Below are 19,406 nucleotides of genomic sequence, written 5' to 3' on the forward strand. Positions count from 1 at the left end.
TTTGCTTTTTTTTTTTTTTTTTTTTTCCTCCTCCCTGGCAGAATAAATGCTTTGCACTGCAATTAAAATCCTAGACTGTATCAAGGTGGTGTGAATGTTGATTGTGCAATACCCTTTGGAAGACCCAGAATGTGAGATATGCAAACTATTTTTTTTTAGATTTCACTCCTCCCATACATATTTTCTTCCTTTTATAAAGGTGTCACAAATGCAATAGTCAGGATTGCTGTTCTGCTTAGTCCTTAACAACAGGAGGTTCCAGTGTATGTGCTGTTTTTCAGTACCTGCAACCTCTTACAAAATAAGTAATTTTTTGTTATAATATCCATGCTAGCTTACAGTTCAGCAAAAGTACTCTTTTCCCCCAAGTTAGCTGCCTGTGGAATACCTAATTTCTGTGCGGTGGTCAGCTGGAGATAGATATGTTTTGGAACCTTGGGACAGTGTTGCCATTTCTTCTAGTAGGGAATCATTTCACACCTGTCTGGAGGTGTGCCAGCATTCAGGCTCAGGATGTTTTGATTCAGGCATATTAGCAATAAATAATTATTCAAAACCAGTGAACCATAGCAAAGGGAGAGTGACATCCAAAAAAAAAGCAAAACTGTGGGAAATTCACCCCCTAAATTCTGGATTCCCTTAGCTATCCTTATTGTAAGATGCTTCTTGGGTTCTTAGCTGGAAGTGGTAGGATTCTTTGAAGACTAGAGGTAAAACAGGAGGTCATATATAGAGATTTTTTCTCTAGTTACCTATTTCTGTCAAGTCAGAGAAAGCAGGGAAGCAGTTGGATTGTTTTGGGACAGGAATGTGAAGAACAGACAGTCCTGCAAACCCCCCATGGCCTGCAGTGGGTCAGTGGAGGTGCAGTGTATGGGCACTCAGCATCCCACAAAAAATCCCATCTGGATGGTTGGCTGTGTAGTTAGTTCTGTGTTTTCCTCTGCATTAATGGATGTGTGTTGCACTAGTACTGGCTCACACATAATTTTTTTAGGTTGGTCTTAAGTCTTGTTGACTGTGTATTTGAGGGGTGAGATGTTGGTGATGGAGGACTGGAGGACTCCGATACTGCTGTTCTGCTGCTTTAAGATCATGGGAAGCAGTCCAGGATGTGGCAGCCCTTGGCAAACAAGTTTAGCAGATAAAATTATTCTGCTGCCACATTTTTTTTATGCTGACAAATACATGTATGGATAATCTGTAATGTTGAATTTGGGAATATGGGAGTGGGGCTGAAAGTCTGGTAGAGAAGCTGGCCTGTTGACACAACAAATCTGTTGGAAAATACCGGAGGAAGAGTCTAGTCCAGTCTGCTTAGTTGCCAACAAGCTTTTCAGAACATCCTTCAGTCTTGGACACGGCACCATGTTATCTCTAAGAAACAAATGTAAGTCTAATTAAATAGAAATCGAATATCAGTGTGAATTGAGGATGTGAAAGTGGCTTATATGGAGTTAGTGGTAACTCTGCATTAGGTTGTACTGCGTTACTAAACTGTTTTGGGTTTGTTGATACTTTGTATAGAAAACAGAAACTTTCAGTTATTAAAAGCAGAAGTCATTTAGCAGGATTTCTATTAGTGTAAGTTTCTATTTTATCTGTTTGTTTTACACTAAAAGAAAGGCGCCCAGGAATTTCCCATCTGTGTGTCAGTGAAATATTCTCTAATCTTTGTGAGTTATTTGGGTTTGGACTTAACATGTATAAAAACCTCCTTTTATTATTATTTAAGAGTGATTGGTGAGGTGTATGAAGGGAAGAGGGTATGTTTTGATTCAGTTCCTTGCAGAGGTCACCCCCTTGCCCCAGTCTTACATACCACGAGGTGCAAGACAGGAATTGGCAATCTGCAGTGTTTGCACGAAGGGCAGTGAGCACACAGGGCTTGGCACACACCAGGGTTGGGAGCTGGGACCACAGCACCTGGAGGAAGGTATCTGTGGGATCTCCTGCCTTCCCCTGTGCCTTCTGTGAGAGGTGCAGCCGCATTCCCAGCTGCCGTGGCACCCCTGAAGGACTGCTGGCTTCTGGCACTGAGAAACATCCAGTTTGCTGTGCACTTTGGTGTTACCACTCTCTACATGAAATCCAAACATTTTCAGATTATTACCATTCCTAGATGCCTTTTTTTTTTTCCTTGTTTAATTTCCACGTTTGTGTTAGACTCTTGATCAGATTTCCACATCTGAAAATGTGTTAAACAAGGCTGAAACAAATGGAAACCAAGCCCATGTTCTAGTCTAAACAACCTGTGTGTTTATTTTGGGAATATTTTTATTTTGATTCTCTTTCCTATTCTCATTTGAATATAAATTGTGTGTTTGGTTTTTTTAATGCAAATCCTAAATGTGGTAGTAACATATTTGCAGGAAAATAACACAACCAGTGCATAAAAAACAGGGAGGGGAGAACGATCACGGAAGATGCAAAAGATAAATTTTCTGCATATCTTGTTCTTGGGACAGTAGAAGCAAAGCATGCAAGGCAGATATTTGCTAGTGACCTTAGCATTATTTTTTGGCTGTGAAAAAATGTTCAACTAGTTATTTTGCCCCCATAATCAGTCTACTCAAGCTTACATGGTAGCTGTCATCTAGCAGCAGTCTTAGAGCATTTATTAAGATGTCAGCCAGCCAGAATGTCCTAACTACCACTTCAGATATTTAGTGGACAGAAAACAAAATAAAATATGAAGCTGGAGAGAGGAAAGGCAAATTTGCAAAGAGACTGGATCAGGAGGTTTGAGAGGGTGTTGTGATATTTCTTCTTTATTTTAATTTTTATTAGTTTTGGGTTTTCTTACAAGTTGGCCACCTCTGTATGACTAGAACCACTTTCAAACTGAAAAAAAGACTTGATCATGTAAAGAAAATTTCTTAAACTGTACTTGTGGTGGATGATGACTGAGGTGGTGATGGATGAAGCTCAGGAAAGCTGCTGCTTCAAAACCTCTTGTGTCCTGTTGACCTAAGGCAGCTGCACTAGAATGGCTGGATTTTCACAGACTTCATTGCAGCTCCTCTCTAGGGTATCCTGATGGGTTTTCCTCTACTTTCCAGGACTATCCTGGAAATTGAATAATCTGTTAAAAATTTAAATCCAGTGACCAATCTGCAAATAAAGACACTGGCCTGGCCAGCTGAGAAATGTCATTTGTCTGCTATTGTCATGGATTACAACAAATGAAGAAGCAGTGATTTTTTTTGACTCCTGAAAGGCTTAGGGGTGTGTCTCATTCCTTAAACTGATAGCACAAACAAGAAAAAAAAAAGGGCAGAAAAACCAGAAGTGGTAAGATTAATCATCTTTTACTAAAAATGAAGAAATTGCCCAAGGATTGTTCAGCTGCATGCTACCACGACCTGCTGCTCTTAAGGATGAAGTAATCAAAACACAAGTCTTTCACCAGCACTGAGATTAGCATCCTACCTAGTCTGCAGGCTGCTAGTCAGTTCTAATGTAGCCTGGTGAGCTTTTGGAGCATGAGCAATTTGGGCTGCCAACAGCACCGATTGAGCACACCTGTATTGCTGTCACTATGGTCTTACATAAGTACATAAGTAAGTGCTCTTACACAAGCTGAGCAATCTTGAGTTGGTATGTGGGAGAGCTGGGTTATTCTGAGGTCTGGTGCATTCAGCAGTGTTTTCATGCAAGTTTTCTCTTGTTTGAGCCGTTATGCTGGACTCCTTGATTGAAGAAACAGACCCATCGTATGGCAAGCAGGAGCCCAGGGATACCTCGGTGGTGGGATGTTGGAAAGTTAGAGAGATAATGCCGTAGTTCCCTTAAAGGGAGCATTTTCTGTGTGGGCAAAGGAGCTGATGTTACCATAACATCACGTGCAGCAGGAGCTGTGTTGCTACAGAGGTGCTGGAGCTGTGTGTTGTGTGCTCGGGTTTGTCAGGGCAGATCCCACCCACAGCAGCTGGTCCTGGGCCAAGGTCTGGAGCTCACTCCTGTGCTGCCCTGGCAGGTGAGATCAGTCGCGAGAGCAAGCAGTGTCGTGGTGCGTTTGTAAACACCCCAAATGTCCTCTTGAATAACATGGGCTAAGTAGACTAAAGCCACGTGTCTGGCAGCTGCCCGAAATGACAGGCAGTGGCTGGCAACTGAAACACAGTATTATTTTGCCTTATATTATCTTGTTGCATTACCAATTCTTTTCCAACTGTGTGTGTGCTCCTTCTTCTCTCGATTCCAGTGTGAAGTGGGGCAGATTAGCTGGAACCTCCAATGGCTTTTACTGTAATGCAGGAGGAGCCCCCCAGCCAAAAGCTTGGCCTTTGCTGCCTTCCAGCCAAGCCTGATCTGGGAGACGTGCTGAACTCTGAGCATTAAACCTTGTACCAGTGGCCTATGATTTCCTTCAGCTGTAGGTGGGATGGTGGTGTCCAAATTTGCAGTGACTACTTGAAGCATCTCTAAAAGATGTTCTGAGAGCAGAGAACCACAGAGTCAGTTTCTTATTCTCATGTCATCCAATCCTGGGATTTTTTGCACTTTGTGAGAGATATTAAAGGATTTTTTCTCTGCTTTTTGCAAGCCTCATTAGCCTTCCATATGTCTTCGGGAGGTTGATAGGCTTAAATGTGATGTATGCGTGAAGTATGCCAACAAACCTACATACAATAATGACAGGCAGAGGGCTAATAATGTCTTACACACTAGCAGAGAGGAACTGGTGAAATGTGAAGAGAAAACTGTAATGAGTGCAAGAGGCATGAAACAGTGCCATGTTAGCCAGCTCCATGTCTTCTGACTACCAAGGAAATGTGGAACCCTTTGAGTGTTTTGGCAAAAACAGCAGAAGCTTCGGAAGGCATTTGTGACTCTTAACACTTGTAATATGGGAAACTTATTTTAATGTTTGTGACACTGAAAGAATATGTTTCAGTGCTGAGTTGGGTGTACATTTGTGTTGCAGATGGCCCAAAGTTAGAAAAATGTTTCCGTAGCGCACCTTTGGCCTTGTGTTGTAGTTTCTCCTTGAAGAGAGAGTGAGGAATCGAGAGGAAAAGGACAAGCTGAGTAAATTGGACTTGGGTCCAGGTTCCAGACCTTTCAATACCTCTTGTGTTGGTTTGATGCTGGAAAAAAAATTGGATACTTTAGGTTTTCTTACAAACTACAGCTGCAGGAGCAGGAAGTGATTCATTCCTCCTTCCTTTGCTGATCACAGCCACAAGCTTTGGCAACAAAGGCCAGCCCACTTCCAGATAATGGTACAGAGTTTTCCAAGCAGAAAAGAAGTGCTCGGGGTGTCAGTATTTGCTTTCTTCCTTTCTTTTCCAGCAGCTTCATTAAAAATAAACAGCTTTTTAAAGCATGCAAAACACAACAAAAAAGGCAGAGATCATTCCTGCACTTTGTATCGCTTTCCTCATCTTCCTGTGCAGAGGATGGAGGCCAGGCTCCTCTTTCCAACCCAGTGCTTGGAGAGGGTAGGTCTGGAGCAGCCCAGCAGGGGAAGGTAGAGCCTTGCTGTTGGCAGATGGTGCACTCATCGGGAATAAGGAACAAGAAATACTTTCCAGAGAGTGTCTGGCACTGTGGCAGCCTTGTTGGAGTCAGTTAGGAAGAGGACAAGGTCTTTCATTGGTGTCTCCTTGCAATGTCAACTTTAGCTTGTTGGAAACATCCCAGCTCATGCTCAGAGATGGTTCTGTCCCCAGAAAACTCTTTGTTATGATATCACTATTGGCTTTCGTCTAAGAATTACTGTACAGCTTAAATGTCAGTATTCAAAACTTGAAGAGCACAGCCAGAAGCACAAGCAAAATTTAGTTCGTGCTCCTGGCAAGACTCACTTTCACATTTATCAAAATGACGTTCAAACCAAAGAAGTAAAAATACAGCTAAAATATCAGGTGCCATTGAATGCCTGGAGAAGCCATGACTGGAGCCTTGCTTTTCTTTCCCTCCTATAATCAAATTTATCTACACTTCTGAACAAACATCTGCATGAAGTATTTAGTGGTTCTTTCTTTTTTTTCCCGTTGGATCTGCTTTTGCATCTTAAACAAGCTGATAGCTCAGCCAGCTTGGACGTGGTGTTTGTGGCTTGTGAAAACCCTTTCATGCTTGTGGTGTCTGGGATGTCCAAATGCAGGCTCTAAAGCTTTGGTATGCCCCAGGTGTGTAAGTGTGGCCAAACAGGAAAGATTCCAAATTCTACACTGGCTGTCTTCTCCAGTAAAACCATTTTTCAGCTTCAGCCTTTTTTGACTTTTAAGGTGGGGCAGTAACTCAGTTCCTGCAAGTAGTAGGACTTGCTCAGGGCAGGTATGCCAAAGTGCTCTTCCTTTTCCAAGTTCTCATCTTGTAGCCCAACAGAATGAAAAAAACTGCCCATGCTTTTGCCACCTGTCGTATTAAAGCAGTTCTTAGAGCAACTATTGATATCTTGGTTGAAAATACTTTTTTTCTGAAGCTTTTTTTTCCTCTGAATGAGTTCTTCTACCTTTCTTTCTATGGTTTCTAGCCTCTTATACCTGATGTTTTTAAGTGCCCAATATTGACTTCATCTCCTATGTCATGGTGTTGGGGTCTGCTCTGTAGACCCTTCCTCTTCCAGCTTGTATTGTTGCTGTTCTGCCTGGCACTTGTAAAGCTCAGTATGCCTCAGGTGGACTGGTGTTTCCAGGTGTAGTTCTGCAGGAGAGGTCCATCCTCTCCCAACTGCTTGAAGGGACTCCTTGGTCCTAAGTCATGCTTTTCCCCCCTGTGTTAATTTGAGATTTCAAAGAGGGAGTATTTCTGATATCCTTTGTCAGACTGTCATGGACCCTCTTGGTAAGGAAAGGTCTTTGAGAAGTCAGAGGATATAGACCATTACCTAAATGTCTTCTCCTGTCTGCTTCCTGAAGATGGAGCCCTATTTATAGACAAACTTCACTAGTGACCTCTCGTGGGAGAAAGAAAGAGAAAGAAATGATACAACAGAACAACAACATCTTCTATTCAAACATATTCAGATGGGGAAAAAACTAACAAAACTCCTCGAGTAACTGGAAGGTGGAAGAGGGGCAGGATTTCAAGTTGTGGGGCTTTTCTTTATCTAGACTGAGTTATTTTGGGTTTGGGTCATTGCCACAAACCAAAGGAGCAAGAAAGAGGGTTTTAAATTTTTTTTAGATGTATTTTAGGCTTTGAGAAGGCAACTTTTCGTCACCTTCAAGGTACAAAGAGGAATAGGAAAGGGGAGGCATATGTGGCCCATATTGCTTGTGGCAGAAATTGCTGCTAGCCCTGCTTCAAAAGAAGCATTTTGTGGAAAGTAACAATCCTAATAAAGGAAAGAGCTTTGGAATAAATACCCTAATGCCATATTTTGTTCTCACTTGGTGCCTATGTTGTCAGAATTGGGAGCCATGGTTTATGTCTGTAAGGATGGCAGAATGTACTCGTCTCACCTCCTTCTTTGTCTTTTGCTGCTGAAAATAATCTTCTTTCACGTTGAAACATCCCATATTTGGCTGCTGCCAAAAGGGAAATTTTAATTATGATGAAAAGATTAAGGTGTTTTAAGCTTGAGAAGAGTAAAAATAAACATTTCCTCTCTTCTAAAGCTGATGCTATGAAATGAGGTGTGTGTGGTTTTGAATGGCTGTAGAGCTAAAACAGCTAAATTACAAAAACTGAAGATTAGCTGTGATTGTAGAGCAGTGTGTATCTTTATCCTGGATGGACTTGGTTTGGATTTCTCTACTGTTGTTCAGAGCTCAGGGTGAACTGGAGTAGGAATGTATTGCATGTGACACTTCACCTCAAACTGGCCACCTCGCCAAGCTGGAGCCTGAAATAAGAATCGCCTTTGTGGAATGAGGCAAATGAGAAGGAAGAACCATCATGGAAAAATGTTACAGAGCTTCTGCTTAGATTTTTGTCAGCTTTAGCTAAATAATTACATGAAAAGTTCCTCTGTTTCCTTTTGAACAAGGAAGGAGAGAAGTAGGATAGACCAAAATGCCAGACCCAATAGGGCCAGCAACACACCGGATGGCTGATAGACGTCAGGCTGTGGAGAAATGGTTTGCAGGAGAGTTACAACTTTTAGATCTTCTGACGGATGTTTGTGATTTGATGAATAAACTACCATGTCCTTTTAGCTGTCATGACTCCAGATTAGGCAGAGTGAGGCATTTCTCCGGCAAGCAACTTCCAGCAGGAAGGTGTGGCATCTGTTTAAGAATCAGCCTTAGTTTTGAGCTCTGCTTCTGGGCTTGAGATGCTGCCAGTTGTGCTGATGCTTTCATTGGAGGAGAAAAAACATGGTCTCATACAATCCAGTAGATAGTGGAGATTGCTTCTCTTGAAGCCTGTAGCATTTCTGCTGCCCTGACTCAGTGATGCTGCCTAGAAACCTGGAGAAGATGAGGGAGCCAAAGTGATGTTGCCCATAGTCTAGGATTGCCCTGACTCCTGTAGTTCAGAATATGACCAAATTTTTTACAGGGGCACCTGGGTTACTACTAACAGGAGTGCCAATGTGTTGGCAAAAGACATGGAATTGTTAAACAAGTCCGTATGCCTTCTTTGTAGTTGTGGAGTATTTAATCTTGCCCTCCTAGTTTTTGCCTGTCTCTGTTACTATTTGTATTTGTTGCCTGCTGCCATGTAAAACCAGGAAAGTGAGAACTTCCCCTCCGGAGTTTATGCTCTGCTGCAGAGGAGAGGTGGGGCATGACTTAAAATGTACTGTGTGAGCAGTGGCCGGCGTGTGTGGCAAAGATCTCCTTGGTGTGCTGGGGGCTTGTATTTTTGTGTTATCACCGTGTTGCTGCTGGTGAGGCTCTGCTGTTGTCAGCCAGGAAGGCTAGGACTTGGGTTTGTAAATACGCTTATTTCAGGAAGCAACCACGTAAAGGCAGCCCCGGGAGAGGAGAAATTGAAGGATTGCTTTTGTGCTCTCATGATTTCTCACTTGTAAAGTCACCCTTCTGAACTGGGATGCCGTCGATGTTGTCCAGCAGTTGTGTGGTCGTTTTTCCAGCTCTCGTGTGTGGTGCTGCTGCCTTGCCTTGCTTTGCACAGAGAGCACACAGAGGCTCCTGTGCTGCATGGCTGGCTGCATGAGCAGCCCCCAGGGAAGGATCCTTGAATCAGTGCAGGCACACACCAGAACAGCAGGGTGTCTGGGACCAGGGCCTGCTGCTGCTTTGTAGATGGGGCTGTCAGCACTGCCAGTTGTTCTAAATCCAACTAGAATTGAACATACATGTTTGTGTACAGTTTTGTTAGATGTCTGGCATAACATTCCAGGCTTGCAGCTGCACGGAACTTGGTAGCTAAGTTTTCCTTACATAATGTATTCATATAAACTATGTCAGTTGTACTTTAAGGCTGATGAAAGTTAAAGTTTAGGGGTGCTTTTATTTGAATATAGATAATTTTATTATGCCCGCAGATCTGGATTACAGGCAGACTGATCTTTGTTTTATCAGGTGAAGGTTATGTGGGGGAACATAAAAAACAGAGCATCAAAATCCTTCAAACAATTAAAACTGAAGAATTTCTTTCCTGTCCACTAATGCTTTGAATGACAGTATTATAATGACACAAGATACCACATTTTTACGTTAGATAGGACATGAACCTTATCCATGTAACATAATGACAGTCAGAAACTTTTCCACCTGAGCATTTAACACTTCACAGTCAAGTGCTTTGCAGACCCTTTGTGTGTGTGATACATTTTGCTGTGTTTATTATGTTTTCCAGTGTATTTGAAAAAGATCCCAGTGGAGTTGATTCCGCTGGAAGTTCTCACCACCGGACCAGAAATCTTCTGGAGTTCTCAGCTGGCCAGGAGTCCAGTGCAGCTCAGAAAATACCTGAGGGCATCATTCCTGAGAAGAGTAATAGGTGAGATGAAAACCTTTAACATATTTTGAGTGGCAGAGGGCAACGGTGCTTTTAGCTCTCACTGCCTTACTGACCTTTTCAGCCAGTGCTATTGCTGCTTTTATAGAGCAGCAGAGTTTACAAACACCGTGTTTTGAAAGCTGGTCTTTTATTATTTAGCAAAGTTTACCAGGTTGTTTTTCAAATAAACATGGTATCTTATCTCCAGGATTACCCAATACGTAGTGCTTCACAAGTGTACACGTGGCTGGGCTGCGTGGTGTTAGGGAAGAGAGCAAATAAACAAGGGTATGTCACAGAGACTTTCAGAACCTTTTTCAGTTCTTCATCTGCCTGCTTTTTACTAGTCTGTATTTTAGCTTGCATAGTTCTGATATTTGTCATATTATCTAAATGTGCATACTTTTCAAGCTGGAGTATTTATTTTCTTAGTTGCTCGAGAGAAGACTGGGGAAGTTCACAATTAAGAACACACTCTGAACTTAGCACTGTACATTTTTATAAAACTCTGAGTCCATCCTTGTGTTTATGCATTATTTAATTAAATACTGGGTTTCAGGCTTCCTAAATCTCTAGCATGCAGTTCATAAGTGAACATATAATTGCCTCCAGATTGAAGTCTGGCTAATACAGCTCATGTTTTCCCCTTACAAGATTTATCCTATTAGACTGTCCCTTTCCAGTAGAGTGTTTTGGCTGGTTGAACAAAGCCAGGCACAGATGTGCAGAAAGCCCTAATGTATTTTGCCATGCAGAAGGAAGGCAATAAATCAAGAGCATTTTAAGGCTGTAGCCATGGTGAGGGCTTTGTGTCCTGCGTGGTACATTTCAGACCATGACTTAGGTGATGTAAGAGTAGACTAGTTCTCTTAGGAGGATATGCATGTGCCTGTATCTTCTCCTTTTCTTTCACTGTTTCACCCTGGTTTTGGCAAACTGTGAGCTGCATATTCTCTCCTTTATCAGTCCTAGATGCAGTAGACAGGAGAAGCAGACATGAAGATGGAGAGAAAGCTGGGAAAAGGGAGGGAATGTAAATGAGGCTTTCATAAACTCTTATACCTGATTTTTCAGAAAGAAGTTGAAGTTTAGGAGCTACAAGTCTATCAAAACCTAGAGGACTGTTACATTGATTACTTATCAAGGTGGAAACTTATAATAGGCATTGTAAGTAGTTAACCCTTCAGGAGGTGCTGAGAGCGTCATGGATTTCTGTACTGAGAAATAGGTACTCCTTTTCACTTTTTATCAAAACCAAACTTGATTCTGGAGACACGTGGAGGTGTAAATTCTCTCCATTCAGTTGTAATATAGTTTGTGACTGCTCCATTCTCATACAGCTTGTGGTCTTTATATCTGCATAGTTTTAGTGGATAATAAATTTAGTATTTCTGTAGCACAGCTCTGGAATGAAAAAGAAGGTTGCCTCTGAAGAGATCACATAGTTTACATACTATGAGGAATATTTTTACAGGCTACATTTTCTTTCAATATCTGGCCTTTACGGGAAGAGATCCAACATCTGCTAATGCTCAGCTGTCTTCCCTGTGTTGAGTGCTGTCAGACCCCTTTGAGGAATTGACTGAGAACACTGGATGTTTGATAGGAATTGTTATTCACCTGTTTCAAAGGTCCCAAGGGAGCAGCTGTAACATTTGTGGGCCTGCTGATGCTAGAGCTCATTCTCTGGATTTGGTCAAAGGTTCATGAAAAAGTATTTTAAGGAATTTCTAGATATCCTTTTCTTTATTTTCCCAGGTATGATGGTTCTGTATCTGATAATAAAGCACTAATGATAGTCTCAGAAGAGCCACTTTTATATATTTCACCACCCCCACCCCCGTGTCGGCCTCTGATCAACCGGACAGAGTCGCTGAGGTGAGCAAACAACCTTTTCCGAGTGTTAAGGGTTTACTAGGAGTTGAGATATAAATTCTGTGTTGGCTTGAAGAAACCCTTGGCTTCGTAAGTGCTACTGGACAGACAGCTGTGAGTGATGTTATTGTACGTTCATAGAGTTCATCCAGTACGTGACCAATGTCTCTGCACTGTCCAATTTCTGCTGCCATAAGGACAGGTTGACTGGGATCTTTGTAATGTTTCGATGGTTTTCGTCATGATTTTCACTCTGTTTTCACACTGGTCATTCACAATAACTGAATAACAGTTTTCTGACTGGAGGTTTTTCGAGACTCAAAAGAGAAATTGTTTCATATGTAGGAATGCTCATGATATGAAAATCAAGTCCAGCCTTTTCCATCTGAATTACATAAGAGATGGTTTTCCATTCTTCAGCTTCTGATACAAGCAAACTGAACTTGACATTGCAGATGTGCTTTGTTCACTGTTAGAAAATACCTACCTCCACTTTTTCTATAGATGTGTCAATAACTTTATCTCCATCTTCTTTGTCCCTTCTTTCTCTCAGATTTATTTACCGTAGTTTAGCCTTCTTAACCAATAATTTGTCTTGATCAACTTTTGATTTTGAATTTCTAAGTAACTTCAAAATTACTGTTCATTGGGCAAAAGGAACTACTGTATCTACTTTATGTTGAAACATCCAGGAGTGCAATACTTTATAGATATTCTCTTACACGTTCCCTCATAAATTTCACCTTACAGTTTTACTTTATTGCTCTCTTATTAAAAATAAATGACCATAAGATAAAAGAAGAGTAATCTACAGTGTGTCTTTGTGTTGGCTAAACCATTTTATAAAACTAAAAAACTCTGCCATTGCTCTTTGAAACATCTATTGCTGCTGTGGGTTTTTCTAGGCTGAATCACGAACTTCGAGGATGGGTTCATAGACATGAAGTGGAGCGAACAAGATCTAGAAGGTTATCAAATAACCAGCAGCAGAAAGCACGGGTTATGCAGGTATGCAGGTTTACACTTGTGACTCAACAGCATGACAAGATAATTTCAGTCAACATGAAATATTCTCTCTTACTTGTTTGCACTTGTTATTATAGACAAAAGTAGCAATGGTGCCTGTAATTAGGGTACTCAACACTTCCCATTTTAAATCGCTGGGTTTGGTTGATTATTATGTTGTCAAAGTTGTTCTTCCATTCCTGCTCTTGGATTCAGGTTAGAAGTTTTGAATTTTTTTAGCAGTCATCAAAATAGGTTGAGCATTTTCTAAAATTAAACAAATAGTTAGCCTTGTTATGGCTTCTCTGTAAAGATAAGCGGTTGGTTGCAACTGCTCATTCATCTGCCTTACTGTTAAGGGGCACAAGCTAATTGATTTTATTGAAATATTTCTATTTCATTTTTTAGATTTTTTGGTCAGACTACAGAATTGTGAGACTTGTGCTCACATCTCTCATTTCTTGAAATCCCTTTTATATACATAAATCCTTTTTTCTGCATGGCATACTGATGCCAGGGCTGAAACGAAGACAATGAATTTTCAAACTGTTTTATTTGGTTAGAGGAAGTAGCAGCTTGAAAAGGAATTGAACTTAACATGGGAAATAATTCACTTTTCTAGGGGAAAGGTATTGTGCATTCAACTTCAGATTCCTTTCACTGATGTCCAAAGGAGATTGGTAGAACAGTTAAGGAGAAAAAATTCGTGTGCTTTTAGTGTTTCAAACACCAGAAGCATATTGTGAATAGTATATTTTAGCAGAGGTGCAGAGTGGATGTGACATCAGAAGAATTCTGCACATCTGAAGTCAGTGGTAGCGAATTTTTCAGTTGGATCACAGAGTCTGTGCAACTGTTGGGTTTGGTGCCAGGTTCTCTTCTTTGTCCCTGAATGTATGACTTGAAATTTGTCTGTGTTATTATATATATTTGGCACTGATTAACCTCTGCACCCCATTGTAGTCTCTGTTACAGATGTGCAACATATTTTATGTAGTGGCAAACCAAGAAAATGCTTATTGTTTGCACTTTGCGTCACCTTTTCATATTCCCCCTTTTTCAGAGCTCCCTGAGTGAGAAGGCAGATTCCCAGCTGATGGCCATGCCTTACACAGACACCAGTCTCAGGTAAGGCAAAACAACTCCTTTTTTACTGCTTTCTACTTCATAACCCAGCTTTTCACCAACAGTTGGTACAAAAGGCCAGTTTTCACTTTGTCAGAATTCGTAAGCCAAATGCAGCCTAATTTCTGTGCCTTAGCAAATAATTGCTTCTAATGATTTAAACTTAAAGGGACCCTTGTGTCACAGCTCCATTCTTCTGGGGTCTGTCTACCAATAATCTTACGAAAATCTTTACTTCACTCTGCAGAATCCCTTTCTAATCAGATTTGAATATTTAGGGAAAAAAGGAGGAATTGACTTGGGACTGTCTGTGAGAACATCATTGGTTTATAAGAAAGTTTCGAAGGGCCGTGAGTCTGGTAAGAGAAAGGTTTCTTTGACTGTCTTCAAGAGTAGAGCCATTATAGCTAGAACAAAATTATAATGACAAAGTTAAAGTACCATTGCACCTTATTTGCATGGTTTGTCTCCATCTCCTGATTTTTCCATGCTGATTATTGGAGCACCCTAATCCGGAGAATCCTGATGTCCCCTGCTCCTTCCTCCACATAACTATCCTGTCCCCCTTCCCTGGTGACAGGAAGTACTAGAGCATAAAACTTGAGGAAATAAATTCCTCTCTCCTGAATTCTGTGTGAGACAGCTTAGGAGGTTCTCTGCTTTGAAGTGTCAAAGTGGAGTGTAAGAGCAGAATGGAGCATAAAGGAGACTTTTTGTTGAGAACACCACCTGAAATGTTGCTGTTGAAAGTGAGACAGCTGTGGGCCCTCTGTTTGCATTGCTGCTTTGAAAGCAGGATCAGCTAGGGGGAAATTAGCAAAGCTGCAGGCAAATGTTACGGAAACCAGGCCGTCAAATTTTGATATGTCTTGACTTAAAAGAACAAAAAAAAAAGCTTTTTGAGTTCTACAGGTAGATGAAGAATATCTGCTTTAATTGAACACTGATGAACAAGCCTCATGGCATAAAGCAGTTTAATATATGTGCTTGCATTACTCTTGAAAAAATTATCTGGATTACTGGAAACAGTGTACAACATCATGTAAGTCTGCATGGAATAATCTGTTGTGCTCAGAAGGAAGTGAGATTTTTTTTTATTTCAGATTAATGATGTTTATATGAACAGGACCAGTGAGTCATGGCAGCTGCATGCTATGACTGTCCTGGAGCTGCTAAGAACATAGAACAGATTTCCAGTTCCTCCCAGAGCCATCAGCTGTTAGGTGCTCCCTGAAGTCATAGAATCACAGAGTAGTTGTAAAGAACCTCTGGAGATCTCTAGTCCAATCTCTGACTCGGAGCAGGTTTAACTTCAGATTGACTCTGTGTCTCTCTTAGAAGACATGGTCTCCATCTCTCTTGTAATCTCCATCAGGAAACTGAGTATTGCAGTTACAGACCCCTCAGCCTCCTCTGAGCTGAACAAGCCCTGTTCCTTTCTGTCTTCTGTCTCTCCTTGTGCATCCTGTGCTCCAGGCCCTGTCCATAATGCAGCCCACTATGCAGTTTTTCTCCAGATCCCTGCTGGCTCACGTTCAGCTTCCCTCGAGCGCCACAGCTCCTTGTTGCAGCACTTGTGCCTCATCACTTGGGAATAAATTGCTGGCTGTTGATATTACCCCTGTGCAGTATCTTGTCAAGGTTGTTTAATTTGTAATACCAGTGCTGTGACTGGAAATTGAGTGACCTTTGTCTTCTAGAACACCCTTCTTGGTGACCTTAATTCTGTGGACAGGAGGACATTAGCAGCGTCTAGATTTATCTTTTTAGCACTGATTATACCAACACTGTCATGTTGGTCCTGGATTCCAAAAGAAATTTCATTAATTGAAAAAACTGCAGGGAAGTCAAAGCAGGGGATGAAGACAAAAATTAAGATGATTTCAAAGAAAATCATCAAAACTCATCTGTTCATATAGCTTCCTTCAGAGGTGGTTTTGTTGAGGGTTTCTGCAAGTGTGTATTTTAAGGCTTTAGATATTAAACTCTTTAGTTATTTTCTTGTTTCTAAGTTTTTCACTATTGAAATTATGGTTGTTGATGCATAAAGCCCTGTATCCACAGTCTTACTCCTTCTCAGAACAAGCCTGTGTGCAACAGTGCTCTTCAGTCTTTTAAAACAAGAAAGACTCATTTATCTCCCAGGCTCAGCACCAGTGTTTTGGATGTACATTTAATATGATGCTTTTTTGTAATATTGTGAAGGTGTTAGTAGAACAGCTGATATTTTTGCACCTATTTTTGGCTCTGAAGTTCCTCCCTTCCTTATGTGGGGAGGTCCATTGCAATTACCAATGGGTGTTCGAAGGTAGATGCAAATGTAATGCCTGTAATCCCTCGGTACCTCTTGGAATTAGAGGCTACTGTTAGATTTGTTCCATGACCAGGAGAGCTTTGTAAAGGCCCAGTGGTTTCCAAGTGCTTTGGAACAGTTTTCTCCCATGGCTGGATTTAGAGTTATAAAAGGCTGGGGTTTGGGTCTAGCTGTATCTTCTGGAGTGTGGGCGAGCAAAACGGATCTGTGGGGCCGGTTTCAGCTTTCAGGATGTGTTGTACTGAGCAACACGTGGGCGTGATGCCTTTTATCGCAGAACAACTTCAATGCCGAATCTCAGGGGTGGCTTGGTGGGCCTACGTGTTTTCATGAATGAGTAATCAAGCTCAAATTAGCTCCAGTCTTTGTTTCCTGTGTGTGAGGGATGTGATCTGATTCCTTGCTCGCATAGTTCTGCAGAAGAGGATATGTAGTGTAGAGCTGCCTGCTCTTGATCCCCCAGGACTTACACCCCCAGTCCTGTCCAAGGGCAACTGGCGTGGCAGCTGCAGTCCTCCAGCTGCAGCAGGACTGTGTTAACAGTAGAAGAGAAGACAGTGACAGTCTGCTATTGCTGCTGCTTGAGAAAATCACTTGATGATAGATTTGTGCCTTGTTTTGGGTGCATGGTCGTATTTTAGAAGCACGTGAAAATAGTCTAAATTAGCCACCACAGTTTAAAACCTGGGTCAGCAGAGGAACAGCTTGGGAGGGGAGGGATAGTGTGATCAGTGTCCTTGCCACAAACACTGCAAACACACACTGTGCTATTAAAATAAAATGACTGGTTGGATGTCCAGATAATGGTTTGTGTAAGTATAGCCTTCCAATTTGTTTAAATATGTTATTTTGGAATGGGGTTGGGGAAATTTACATGATAGCAGTATGTGCCAGGAATTTCTCACCTTTCCAAGATAAACAGTGGATAAGTACCGTGATTGTAGGACTTGCCAGTATTTTTGCTTTAGAATAGTTTAGAGCATCTTTTCCTTGTGTCTGATACATGTAAGATGAGAACTGTGGATAAGATAAGCCAGAATTATGTGAATATCTTATTTTTGCTTCACTGCCTGAATTGAAAATCAAGAGCAAATCTTTGAGTTGACCAAGGACACGGGAAAAAAATTGAAAGGTGAGAGGTGAATTAAAAGGGTGAGAGAGAAGGTGAAGTTGTCATTTGACAGTAAATTAAAAGCTCTGTTTATGCTTAACTTTGCACTTCTTTCAATTTCAGTGGTTTGGATTCTTAACAGTAAAAGAAAACTATTAGATGTTTTGATATTTTATTTCAGAAGGACATTACATTCTAAAATTTATTTTCAGAAGTCATCACGGTTTTTCAGACACTTCAGGTTGAAACTCTTTATTTTTTTCTGTTGAGCTAGCAAATGGGTTTTTGCCAGCCTCAGAACCATGAATAAAAACAAGCCTGGAAAACTTTCTTAAAGTAAGACCTTTAAAGTACCTTGAACTTTCAGAAAGTACCCGGTGGTTTCACTGTCTTCACCTGTGTTTAATGTTGCTCGTGCTTCTCTCAGTGGATGAAGAGCTACTGTTCCTTTCAAAAGCAGATCTTTAAAGTCACTGTCTCCCTGAAGTTAACTTTCTTGTCTAAAATAATTACCTTTCCCTTCTTTATTTCAGCAGGAACTCAGGGAATGAGCTGCAAGTGTACTATGCCTCTCCGAGGAGCTATCAAGACTTCTTTGAAGCGATTCGCCGAAGGGAAGATACTTTCTACGTGGTGTCATTTCGCAGAGTAAGTGTAGTAGTTGTGTAACACTGGCCTTTTATTTGTGTCCACAAGATGTGACTTAGTCGAGGCTGAAGCTAAATTTGTTTCTTCTGAAGTGGTGCTTCTGTATATCCCGTACATGGCCAGATCACGGTCTTTGCAAAATATGCCCATCGCAGTTGGAAATGGAAAGAGCTTTGCAGAAAACATCATTAGTGCCAAGGCAAGACAGCACAATATGGCATGAACCCTGTGGCCAAACACACATTATAGCTATTTAATAGGTGTGTAAGCCTTTTGTGCTTCTGGGTATAGGAATAAATGTACCCTGTGCACAAAGTATTTCTGTTAGCTCAACATAGTATTATTTCTCTCTTCACCTAGAACTCTTGCATTGCAGTTTTATGTGTCACATCTTGCAGCTGTACGTGACTGTGTGCAGCAGCACAATTTTTCTGCTGTTTTGTGACTTGTAAGTTGAGACAGATGAGCAGTTCTGCTGTCTATGCTTCAATAAAGCACAGGCTTGTGCTGCACCTTTGTCAGGCACGTCCTCACATCTGCAATGTGGTAAATGTGACAGTAAAAGCTGTTATAAAATGTAATTCCAGGTGTTTGATGGTACTTTCTGGAAGCCAGGACAGCTGCAGTAGTGAGAAGCTGCTTGGGTTGTGGTGATGAAAATGATCAAGGCGAACAGTGGTTGAAACACCAACCTGGGGTTGGAGAAGTTTATTCCCTCCTTTTTGCCAGGGTCTTGATGAGTCATTAGATAATGTCTGTAATGCCCATTTGTCCCGGGACTGACCATGGGGTCTTGGCTTGCTGAGCCTCCTGCCCTGCTATTTTGCAGTTGGGATGTTAGATGAGCACTGTTATATATGCATGTTCACACCCAGCCGTTGTCCCCCCCGGGGCTCTGCAGATCTCCATTTCCTTGTCTTAGGAGTGTTCTGAGAGGGGTCCCAGGGTAGGGGGGGACCAGCAGTGGCCACGACAACAGCTCATCCAGCTGTAACCTGTGTAAGAGCACACAGATCAGCCTAAATAGTTTTAGCAGTTTCTGTGTTGTCGTAACTTTACCAATCTGTTGATGCCATGGGTACACAGGTAATACAGCCCCCTTCCACCTGGTACACGGTACCTTTTTTTAATTTGTGAAATGCATGTCTTTAGAAAAGGTTCAGGCAAAATAAAAATAGTGGTGCTCTTATTAGCATTAGGGCTTTATGCTGAGCAGAAATATGAGGTTAGTTTCCAGTCTCGGGATTACTGGGTTGTGTCACAAGGCTGGAATTTTGTTATTAAATGCTTGGCATGTTCTGCTGTTCTTTCAGCTAGCAACACAAATATAGCCAGCACCAGGCTCCACATATCCTGAGGACGAGGAGAAGGGAATGGAGAATAGAAGCTTTTCTGGAAACTCAGAACAAACAACTGAATAGTGTTTGTCTAGGTCTGCACTTTGGGGCCGTTGCTCCA

The 19,406-nt window shown here is 41.5% G+C and overlaps 1 protein-coding gene across 3 annotated transcripts in view; it reads left to right on the forward strand.

Annotated features, from left to right (window-relative positions):
* The window catches only part of ATF6 (activating transcription factor 6), a 76,545-nt gene that overhangs the window by 14,036 nt on the left and 43,103 nt on the right, over positions 1-19,406 (forward strand). For 2 of the 3 annotated variants that reach the window (XM_027902946.1, XM_027902948.1), the window contains exons 10-14: positions 9,727-9,870; positions 11,629-11,748; positions 12,651-12,753; positions 13,814-13,878; positions 17,834-17,948. In XM_027902946.1, the coding sequence (XP_027758747.1) occupies positions 9,727-9,870; positions 11,629-11,748; positions 12,651-12,753; positions 13,814-13,878; positions 17,834-17,948 (547 nt within the window). The remainder of the gene's footprint in view (positions 1-9,726; positions 9,871-11,628; positions 11,749-12,650; positions 12,754-13,813; positions 13,879-17,833; positions 17,949-19,406) is intronic. The other variant, XM_027902947.1, reaches the window with a different exon arrangement.

Source organism: Empidonax traillii, unplaced genomic scaffold (assembly GCF_003031625.1).
Source record: "Empidonax traillii isolate 1590-97213 ecotype Southwest subspecies unplaced genomic scaffold, ASM303162v1 scaffold923:size341358, whole genome shotgun sequence".
Lineage (NCBI taxonomy): Eukaryota > Metazoa > Chordata > Aves > Passeriformes > Tyrannidae > Empidonax > Empidonax traillii.